Below are 10,656 nucleotides of genomic sequence, written 5' to 3' on the forward strand. Positions count from 1 at the left end.
ATCGTCATGGTACTTCATGAACACGGCCATCGTTACATCGATGATCTTTGGGCCCAGTGTTGCGGTGGCATTCGCATCGAACTATGGACGAAACGAAGAAGAGACGAGGTTACACGAAATCGACCTTGGAAAAGGGAGCATGTGTCCTTACCAGTATGAGGGCGTTTAGGGCTTCTAACAACAGACAGACCACCGTGTTTTGTGATTGCTCAAACAGTGGCAACAAACCGTCGAGGAAGTGCTGTATCTTCGACATGATCAACACGTGCATCCGCTCATCGGCCGTACCCTTCAAATTGGTGCAAAATCCATGGACAGCTCTAGGATAGAAAAGTCAGACGGGATTAACGGGACGGGGATTTAAAAACATTCTCATGTTACGTACCGTGCAGCCATGATCCGCAGCACGATCGGCTTGTCGAGTGCCATACTGTTCACGGTCACATTGACGATCTGCTCCGCGAACGGTTGACCCAGCACATCGCAGTCAGCGTAACGGCTCAACAGCCATAGGCAGCGACCGAGCAGATACGGCGAAGCCTGGCTTTCCATCAACATTTTGATCAACGCCAGGTACTGGCCCATATTAAACCCACCGGCGGGTCCACTTTCCACGATCAATCCCTTGAACGAACCCACCGCTAGCATGGACGATTCGTGTATCTTCCACCAGTGCGGATTGCCTGCGTTCCGGTCAACTTCCGCTACGGCACTGTGTTTGCTGAGGGCTTCGGCGAAGCACGGCAGCAGCTGCTTGCCATACTCCTGTTCCACGATCAGCAGGACATCGTGGGCCGTGGCACGGATCGTGAACTCCACGCCCTGCTCATCCTCGTCGTCCACAAACTTTTCCGCATCCTCCAGCCACTCCTGGGCCTGCTCCTCGGTGATCTGCATGTACAGCAGCGTAATGTAGACGAGATCGGTCAGCACATTCGTGATCGCCGCCTTGTAACGCTTCATCTCGATGATTGTGTGCACGAACTCGAAGATTTGCAGTATCATCTGCACGAAATCGTCCGCCTCGTCCTCTCCCTCCGGTCCAGTGCCATTGAAGGGGCCACTTTCTAGCTCGTTCACTACGACCTTCACGTAGAAATCGGCCAGCTGTGTAAGCAGCTGCCAGATCGTCGGTAGAATCGTGGCGATGTAGGGTCGCACGAATTTCGACATATCGGATATCATGTACTTCAGCACTACAATGGGAAGAGGGGGGTTTCATAGATCGGGGGGATCCCTTTCACCAGCCACTCCAGTGACTTACCTTTGATGATTTGCGTTTTCAGCTGGAAGCTACTGTGAGCTCCATTCGGTGCGGTAAGCCCTTCGATTAGGCGCTGCATAAAATTCGGCAGCACCGGATTCAGGATGGCCGATTTTTGATGGCGAGTGGTGAGGTTTACGTTGATGCTACGGAGCAACGCGTACAGGATCTCGACGGCGTACTTGCGCGCCGTTACGCTGTAGATCGTGTCGGCGGAGAAGATCCGGTACACCTCGGACAGTATCAGCGGGGCGACGTCCGCCACCTGTTTGTCCAGCTCGAGTGTGAACTCGACAAGTACCTTCATCGCACCATCGATCGAGTTCTCGGTGCCGCTCAAACACTTGACGATCACATCGAACAACTCCTGCCAATCGCCGGGCCAATCGTAGAGGGCTATGTTCGCGATGCAGTAGGCAACGACCGAGCGTATCTAAGGAAATTGAAATGGTATTTGATTTTTGAGAGATGATTTCACACCAACTGAGGCAGGGTCTCCCATGGTACCTTGCTATTCTGATCGTACAACCCCTCCGGGAGCAGCTTCTTTATCTTCATCTTGGCTTCATCGTTAACCAGCAGCATTCCGGTCGATTGGTCGGATGGCATCGCGCTAAGCGGCCTCACACCGTCCTGCTCCTCGTTCTCATCCCCTTCGCCGGTCCAACAATCGTCCACGTACTGTTTCAGCATCACCGACGCTAGCTGCCGGATGCCGATGTGAATGTGCTGGTCGATGGTAAATTCGGCCAAACTTACGCCGTACCCTTTGGGAGGGAGGGAAGAGACGATAGAAGATCATGAAAAGTGACTCATCCCCGGCCGGCATTCCAGTGGCGAACCGTCGCGTGCACTTACATTCTGTAAACTTCAACTGTGCCAGTCTGGCTTCGGCCGATTTCCGCTGCTCCGAGTCGGGATTCAGGATAATCTGCAGCTCCTCGAACATGGCCTGCTTTACGGCATCCGAGTTTTGGGCCATTTTGTGGCTTTTTCTTCCGCCGGGATTTTCGGTTTTCTCGTTTTGCAAAAAAAGAAGGAGCACGCGGCAACACGTAAAATCCAATCAAAAATAAACAGAATCTGGCGCCTTCTGGCCCGTCAATCAAGGCAGCAGGCAAATAGTTTGCAAGCGGTCACCTTTCAAGAAACAGTTCCGTCGCGCTTGCTATGACCTGGGCTTTTTTGTTTACGTTTCGCAGCAAGCATGACGAAAGTACCTGATCGGTAGGGATTTATTAATTATTTTGTGTTAAAACCCGTGTAATTTACGTGTTTTACTCGTGATCTTGACTAACGGTGTTGCTTGGGCATATCTCTTTCGTGTTTGGTTTCAGGTGGGAGGCCTACAGTTCGTATGGAGAGCCGATAGCAGATCGCTTTATCCCGCTGAAGGTGCCGCTTTCGAAGGTAAGCCAAGCAGCGAGCTCAACAGCCGCTTTCTTATCATGTTTAATATGTTATCGAGTATCCGGTTGCTTCTAGCACGAATCTGATTCAACACTGATCCCCCGTAGCATTTGATTCGGGTGTTGTGATTGCCCATATATTTTACCGTACAAGGGACACTAATAGTTTACAAACTGCGGCACTGCTGGGGGATGCAAGATTTTCTCTCGAGGTTGTATGGCCCCCTCTTGGTTTGGCTATAAAAATCGCCCAATAGATAGGTCAACTGATGCCGCATAGGTTACGGTTGTCGGTGCTGCAAGTTGGTGATGAAACCGTCCCCATCACCATATGGTAATGAATGAATAACAACTGCCGCTCATGTTTAAATAACATTGCGAGTCAGGAGAAAAGCCAGGCGACGATCCATGCGCACCCCCGAAGTAGAGGGATGCTGCAGATCGCAACAGATACAGTTGTCGGCGTGGACATGTTCACCTTTCCTTTGTGCTCCCACCATTTTCTTCTCCCGATTTCTGGCCCGAACATACTGGTACTCGAAGACGAGGCTGACTGACTGACTGGCCGGTCGGTCGGTCGGTCGGTCGTTTTCCTTTTTAATGTGTCCCATTTTGGAAGGATGATCCGAAGCGAACACTAAGGCGGCGGTGTGCACTATGGCAGCGTGGCAGCCTCGTGGCGGTTATGCCGCTTATTTATGTGTCTGCGAACCATGCGTGACACATCACGCATCTTTCGTAGGCTTTCGCCACAGTCCGAAAGCTGGAAAAGGCATTGGCCGGGTGTGGGGGGAGCGGACCGCGGAAAGCGTCTGCTGCATCTCTCTGTGTCGTTGCGCTGCGGTGATTCATCATGCTCAATGGTGAGCATGAATGGCTTGGGTTGTAAAGAAGAAGAAGAAGAGGGGGAAAAGACACAAAGAACCCACTGAGGAGCACATTTGCAAGTGTGGATCGCTCAATTGTGTGTCATTATAGTGTCCGAAAGTATGTCCGGCGCTGTACAAGAGGGAGAGGGTGCATTGATTGCCTTTACCATTCACGTGCTATCAACTAAACACGTTCGATCTCGTCCAATGGTTCTCTTGGGGTAGCTGAAGAAGTATGAGTCATGCGTTCAAGTAACCATTGCTTCTGAATAACAGATTGCATCACGTGGCATCCTTTAAGCTCTGCTGCATGTCGAAACAAGTCTCCTTGAATCGTTCCTTTAGTTTCGGTTCACTGTTCTGACTCATAGCGTCGCTTCAAAGCATTCATCTGTCCTCGTCCTAAGGCGGGCTACCAACGCATAATGTATTGCCAATGTTCTGAAATACGCAAAATATATCCGAGTAATCTAGAATATTAAAACGGATATAAAATACCTTTTAGTGAGCAGAAGTTTCAAAGAGAACTGATGCCTCTCTTTGCGTATGTTGTGCACTATTGAGAAGTAATATTGTAGCGCCTTATATTCGCAATCGTTGCTATGATTCGCAGCAACAGATGATGATGATATGATGAAACATGATACTAGAACTCAAATTCTACAATCGCGCTTCGGCAATAATGCTCTTTGAGCATCAATGATACACTGAATTGAAGATTGAATGCGATTGCAAGCGATCATTGCAATCGTAGAGCACTACGATTATACCGAAGTCTTGGATACAAAGTCATAGCTTACTGCATCACTTTCCTGTATTCAAATTATTCAATGAATAAGAACGTCACGTTAACTCTAAAGCAGGAATCCTTTTGTGACTCTTAAAAATGGTTTGAAACCCTCTCGCCGCGTGGGTCTCTGCGCTGTAGCGCAATGGTCTGGAGTTCCTGCACCTATCACTCTATCTCCGTTTTGCACCTCGGAAACCTCACGCGATCACAACACAATCGCGATCCCAACGCTTAATGCTTCGCACCCGGTGCCGCGGCCATGATGATGGTTTAATATGTTTCAATTTCACGTAAATTGCACGCACCGCACACCGTACAGTACAGCATACTCTACACGCAGCCCAGCGTCAGCGTCACACTTAAAACAAACAGTAATTTCATCAGCTACCGTGCGCACAAAACCGACAACCGATCGACCAACCGTCCGACCGACCGACCGACCGTTGTACCGCGTCACCAAAGGATGGACAAGCGGCGTCCGACCGTCCATCCAGCCGACCGGTGCACTGCATGCAGCACGCCCCATCATTCTGATGCTGATGGCATGTTGCGGGGATTATTACAAAGTTTAACACATCCTTCATCGCCGAAGGATCAGGGAATCACCGGTAGGAATGTCTTAATTGTGCAATTTATCTTGTTCCATCCTTTCCCTTGGCGATTGTGTTTTCCGTTTTTGGCCACCGGGTTTGGAAGGGGGTGCCGCAGGGGGGTGCGGTGCGTAAAGAGGGGAAAAGAAAATGAAATTGTGACCACGACCCCACGACCACAGCACATGATACGGAGTGATCACATCAACGGTGATGATGATGATGATGATGATGCCTCGGTGATCGGTATGCAATCATATCCTTCTCGCGGATCGCTCGTTGCGAGGAGCGATGGGGCGGAGCGGGGGGAATATTGAGAGAAGGGGGAGGACGGATCGATAATATCGGTCGGTCGGTCTGGCTGGGTCAGCCCGCGCCAGCCCGCGCCAATCGCTGCAAAGGAAGGCAAGACGCAGGCAGACACCGGGAAGCAGGGAGCAAGGTGGCCCATTAGCCGGGTTTGATTGCCCGGTGTGGCTTGTGGCGGAAGGTTGCGGTGGCTTTTAGGGGTGATGATGATGAGAGGATGACAATGGAATTAACAAAAACAAAAAAAAAACGGGAGAAAAAAATGGAAAAAAGCAATGAAACAACGCCACAAAAGTGCCACACCACACTCGCAAGCCGACCTACTCTCCAACGGGCGCGTACGGTCGCTTTAAAAGGCCTATCATTATGTAAAATGTAATATAACAAACATTTCTCCCGGGCTCGGAAGCATCACCCCGGTTCTTGGCGGAGTGCGGCTTCTGAGAGCGCACAGAATCGTCCGGCCGCTTGTGTGCGGAAGGAACGCGATCGTACGTCGTGCGACAACACGTCCGCAAACTGTCACAACGCGGCTACGACGGGGCGCAGTCAGTCAGCAGAAGCATCATCATCATCGTCATCGTCGAACATTATTTGCGATCGTCTCGCCTTCCGCCTGCCTTCTGTCCGCGCGATATCGATCGATCCGTCACGCCGCCCTGTGTCCGTTTGCTCGCCCTCTTCCTACTCCTTCACGACGCATCATCTCTCCCATGGAGTGTGTGCGCGCGAGCGCTTGTCTCTCAAAGTTGGAGATCGATTGAAGTCAATGTATTAATTAAAAAAAAAGGTGGAAAAAGGGGAAAAAATGTAATAAGCGCGTCGCTCGCAACCCATGTCCATCGCAGTCGAAGCACACGAGTGAGCCAGCCAAGCAGCCCGTCAGCCCGTCAAGCCTTGTGTCCAATCAACCAACACCATCCACCACGAAAAGCCTGAAGCGGAGCACCGGTGCCGCGGCGGCGGAGCGTCGAGAGCGAAATGATCTTGATACGGGCGTTCGAAACGTTTAATGTATTATTATTGTTAATTAATATTTTTTCCTTTACCCAGACCGATCTCGGCACTCGGTGCTCGGTGCGGGGCCACCGGCGACCACCTTTACCGGGATGGCGACGGCGGGATGCCGGGTATCATCGTAATTGAAAGTAGACCACCGGCGTCGCCACATTTTTCGCCAAATCGATCATTCGTCACTAGCAGCTGAGGGAGGTGGAGATGACGACGACGGTGGCCGCGTGGTGGTGGTGCAACGGGCGGGTGTCACTTGCCGCGTGCGAGCGCGAAACGGATCCTTCCTTCTTGTGTTTTGTTCCGGAAATTGAATCCGCCTGTTTACATACACCCGGCAGCTCCTCTCCCACTCTGTCTGGTCTTAAGGGTGGTCCTTCGGTCCAGGAATGTGCTCAGCCACCACCAAGCAACGTGATGCCATGGCACCACAGCACACGAACAGAAGGACCCATGCGCCGTAAATGGCGATTAGCGGTTGATGAGTTTGATCCGATCAGTGTTCGGACTGATGGTCCCCGGGATGGGTTCGGGATGGGATACGGAGCGTAGCGATCGAATCACCGCCGAACCCACGACACGACATTACGCCTTAAGCTTGATTAGTTTGTCAGGGAGCGATGGATGGGGTGGTAGTGCATGGACTGATCTGATCATCGATCGAACTGATCATCAGCACATCACGTCGTCATCATCAGCATCAGGATTCGAGGGGCGGCCGCACGCGTAAATGCAAATACAATCACGATGGTATCGCATCGCGCGGTGGTCTCCCGCTCACCGCTCGGAGCCAGCAGTAGGTTAACCTTTTCTGTCGCTGCGGCCCAAGCGATTCAAGTGCACCTGCAATGACCCAACGGCAGGAGCTCTGTGGGCTATAAGTAGGCGTTGTAAGCACTCTTTGGGGTGACTTAAGGGAGAGCTGCACAGTTGATCGGTTGCTAGTGACAACATGAATCCTAAAGAAGGTGGCAGATTTGATTGCGCTGAGTAGTTTCCTTGATTTGGGGTAGATCCTTGGTACATGGCACAAACAAAAAGCAACCATCAGAGTATTTTCTAGTCTGTTATTTGGGATTCTGTTTCTGTTCCTTAAAAGAAATGCAATATCGTTCCCTTTTATGCTGCGGCAGTGACGAAAATTCTACGGATGACAAAACAGTACTTTGAAGACCCCTTTTGGCAGTTTGAAAATAATCGTTTACCTTAACAAAATAGAAGGATTATTCATTTTCAGCATTCCCCGAGTTTGAAATAGTACCTACAGGATCTCCAAAATTCTTGATTTAATGATTGTATTAAATTGTACAGCATCTGAACATTTGAGCACATTTGATGCAAGAGTTGTAGACGACGAAAGAAAATTTCTTCTTATCACTCGTACATATACCTACCCAAAACTATCATCTAGAGCTGATGATATTGTACAAAATCGGTGATGATTCTATGACGAAAACATGCCATAGAGGCTAAAACATAGAGAAGAAGACACAAAAGGGATCTGCTAGCTATCAGCAAACAAAGCTGTTCCTTAAAGTATTTCTGTTACCAATGCTTGCAGAAATTCAGCGCGGTGCGGCCAGAACAAACTTTCACACCAACGGATGCGATGGCCCTGTTACCGTTGGGGATGGTGGTCGATTTAACGAACACCGCCCGTTACTATGACCCCAACGAGTTCATCAAAGGTGGTGTCGAATACGAGAAGCTGGAAGTAGTCGGCAAGATGGTGCCGAATAATACCATCGTCCGTCGGTAAGATGTACACCTGCGATGTGCACTCTCACGATGACTTTCTCAATTACCTTTACTTGACTCGCACCCTCCCTTTCTCTCTTTCTCACTGTGGCATGCACCAGTTTTATGCAGATCGTCGATGAGTACTATAGGCGCCGTGAGAGTCAGGGTGAGTAAAGGAAGGTCGCTGCGCAGACCAACACGAGCACGTGCCTAATCATCAATGTGAATACAGGAAAGTACGTTGGTGTCCACTGCACCCATGGGCTAAATCGGACCGGGTATCTGGTGTGTGCATACCTGATACAGAGGCTTCACTACCGGGCCAGCGAAGCCATTGAACTGTTCAATGCCCGACGCGGGCATGTGATGGAGCGTCCAGCTTATCTGGAAAATCTATTCAAGATGGAAGGTGCAAACAGGGAATATTATTCGCCCCCTCCACAACATCACTATCCACTACAGCTGGAATCGATGAACGGACAACCCCATTGGCAGCGTCCATCGTCATCGATCCAACGTGATCGCGATTGGAGAGATGATTCCGATTCTCGCTCGTCCAGATCGACATCGAGCCATCGACAGCCAAACTGGCGAAATAATCCGCCACCTCGAATATCGACACCTTACCATCAGCGGCCACCGAAAGGCGAACAGGTGCTTTCCTGGCGCCAAAGAGATCCGGAGTCGCAACCGGACCTCAACCGGCAACAGCAGCGCACACATCCGTACAGTTGGCGTAGGCGTGACGACCGATCCGAGAGAGAGAGCGAGAGAGAGCGAGAGAGAGAGAGAGAGAGAGAGAGAGAGAGAGAGAGAGAGAGAGAGAGAGAGAGAAAGAGAGAGAGAGAAGATGACATCCTTTTCGAGGTGAGGAGCTGAAGAGCGAAGAGAATGTTTTATGGGCTGTTTGCATGCAATAAAAAAAAATGACTGTTTGTATGGAATAATCTCTCGCCCAACCAGGTTCCCAATGTTGTAACCCGTTCAGTTCGATAAACGCATCCGAAACGTATGTCCGTCTTCACTCAGTGATCACTCAGTGGTCGGTATCATTGCTTTGTCGCGTGTTTGCGTGCGTGCCCGTAACTGATTTGATAGCTTTGGTGTCGCTTCAATATGACTTCGGCTTTTACCGACCGACGCTTTTACCGCACCGGCACCGGTAATGACGTCCGTGCAGTCGCATAACTATGCTTTTGGGGCAAACGAAGCGGCGGTGCATGTTTTACAAGCAAAGAACTCTCTGGACCTAGTATGTTCTTAGAACTTAAGAAATAATGGCAAAAACGGTCGGATAGAACGAGAATTTGCTTTAAAAACTTATGCTTTAAACTCTGATGGGGCCACACGCGGCCACAGAACACGCCAAAAACACCGAATGCGAAATGAGGCACGGTCTAGGAGCTGGCAGGATGGGAGCCTGCCTGGTGATTGGTTGCGCGAGATAAGCAACATCATACGGCCACAGCCAGAAGACGAAGGCGATGCGCCCTCGAAGACGCTCACGACATCGTGTGCCTGTCAGTCAGCCAGACACGCATCGGCACCAGGACGAGCTGCGAGGGCTGTGTGCTGTGACAGCGAACCCGGTCAAACGGTGGGGCGTCTGGCAGGCCAGGCCATGCGACCCGATAGGAGGACACAACTCTACAATGAAAGGGCCACCCCGATAAAGAAGGAGGGGGAAAAAATTAAGTTTGCATTATTCATGAAACGCGTACATTACTACTGCCCGCCCAAACATGCACGGACGGTACGGCGTAAAGAAGTGGGAAAAGGGACGAGATTCGACTCGGTCGCGGTTCCACCACGTGGTGCGCTTTTTGTTGGAAAGGGGTGGGGGACGGGGGGGGGGGGGGGGGGCGGTTAAACATCAAGTTACCCACGGCGTACTGCGGCCGCATGCGTACCGTGGCAGGGCGGCGAAGGGTTGAAGGCACGAAGGAAGGCAACGTAATATACATATCTTCCGGACGGATAGAGAGACAGGCAGAGATCTCTGTGGTCCGCCGGAGTCGCCCCGCGAACCTGTCAGCCACTCCACCACCGCCGACCGGCAGCAAACGGAGCAAACGGAGGAAAGCAAGTTGACAAAGATTTCGATGAAATTTCAAGAAAAGCAATGAGAAAATATTAGACATATGAGAAATGCATGCTGTAACGACGGCGCAAGGGGCGAAGACAAACATCACTCAATCAGATAACGAGATAAATGGATAATGAAGGGGGTTGGAGCCCGAGGCGGCCCGAGTGGCACCGATGACGAGGCCGGCTAAGTGATGAGACAGCCAGTGGCGGTTGTGCGAAAGAAAACGGAAAGTTTCGTCGACACCCGAGTGTGGAGAGAAAGCAAAAGGGCAGCCGCTGCCGCCGGTTCCATGACGCGGGGGCGGAATGCAGTTGCAGTAGCTGTGCGAGGGAGGCTGTGCCCTGTGCCCTTGGCAATTTGACATTCGACCATTGCGAGACTGCGACGCGCATATCGTTGCCGAGCAAAACTGGGCATCTTATACCCAGTGGGCCGCCTCCGCAACATCGGCTTTAAGCCTCCACCAAATTGATTGTAAATCTTTGCCACTTCATCTAATTGCTAGCGTGTGTGGACATCCTCAATTCGGTCCTTCGTTCCGCCTCCCGCTGTCTTTCAATTTTTGACTCCAATATTGAGAAAGTT

General features: G+C 50.9%; 2 protein-coding genes across 2 annotated transcripts in view; one reads left to right on the forward strand and one right to left on the reverse strand.

Annotated features, from left to right (window-relative positions):
* Positions 1 to 2,339, reverse strand: part of LOC126576035 (importin-9) — a 3,870-nt gene extending 1,531 nt beyond the window's left edge. Inside the window, exons 1-6 of the mRNA XM_050237105.1 lie at positions 2,123 to 2,339; positions 1,772 to 2,031; positions 1,265 to 1,697; positions 386 to 1,196; positions 152 to 320; positions 1 to 81 (exon numbers count right to left, since the gene is read on the reverse strand). The exon at positions 1 to 81 is cut by the window's left edge and continues 1,531 nt beyond it. Of these exons, the coding sequence (XP_050093062.1) occupies positions 1 to 81; positions 152 to 320; positions 386 to 1,196; positions 1,265 to 1,697; positions 1,772 to 2,031; positions 2,123 to 2,246 (1,878 nt within the window). The 5' untranslated portion in view covers positions 2,247 to 2,339. The remainder of the gene's footprint in view (positions 82 to 151; positions 321 to 385; positions 1,197 to 1,264; positions 1,698 to 1,771; positions 2,032 to 2,122) is intronic.
* A 65-nt stretch (positions 2,340 to 2,404) lies between these two features.
* On the forward strand, positions 2,405 to 8,923 carry LOC126576036 (RNA/RNP complex-1-interacting phosphatase homolog). Its single transcript, XM_050237106.1, has 5 exons — positions 2,405 to 2,491; positions 2,602 to 2,674; positions 7,804 to 7,997; positions 8,102 to 8,148; positions 8,215 to 8,923. Exons 1-5 carry the CDS (start codon positions 2,472 to 2,474, stop codon positions 8,859 to 8,861), a joined length of 981 nt encoding a protein of 326 aa, XP_050093063.1. The 5' UTR covers positions 2,405 to 2,471; the 3' UTR covers positions 8,862 to 8,923.
* The last annotated feature ends 1,733 nt before the right edge of the window (positions 8,924 to 10,656 follow it).

This window comes from Anopheles aquasalis, chromosome 3 (genome assembly GCF_943734665.1).
Source record: "Anopheles aquasalis chromosome 3, idAnoAquaMG_Q_19, whole genome shotgun sequence".
Classification (NCBI taxonomy): domain Eukaryota; kingdom Metazoa; phylum Arthropoda; class Insecta; order Diptera; family Culicidae; genus Anopheles; species Anopheles aquasalis.

Coding starts and splice junctions, on each gene's coding strand:
- LOC126576036 (XM_050237106.1), top strand. CDS start 2,472: ATGACGAAAGTACCTGATCG. Junction 2,492..2,601: donor ATGACGAAAGTACCTGATCG/GTAGGGATTTAT, acceptor GTTTGGTTTCAG/GTGGGAGGCCTACAGTTCGT. Junction 7,998..8,101: donor AATAATACCATCGTCCGTCG/GTAAGATGTACA, acceptor GGCATGCACCAG/TTTTATGCAGATCGTCGATG.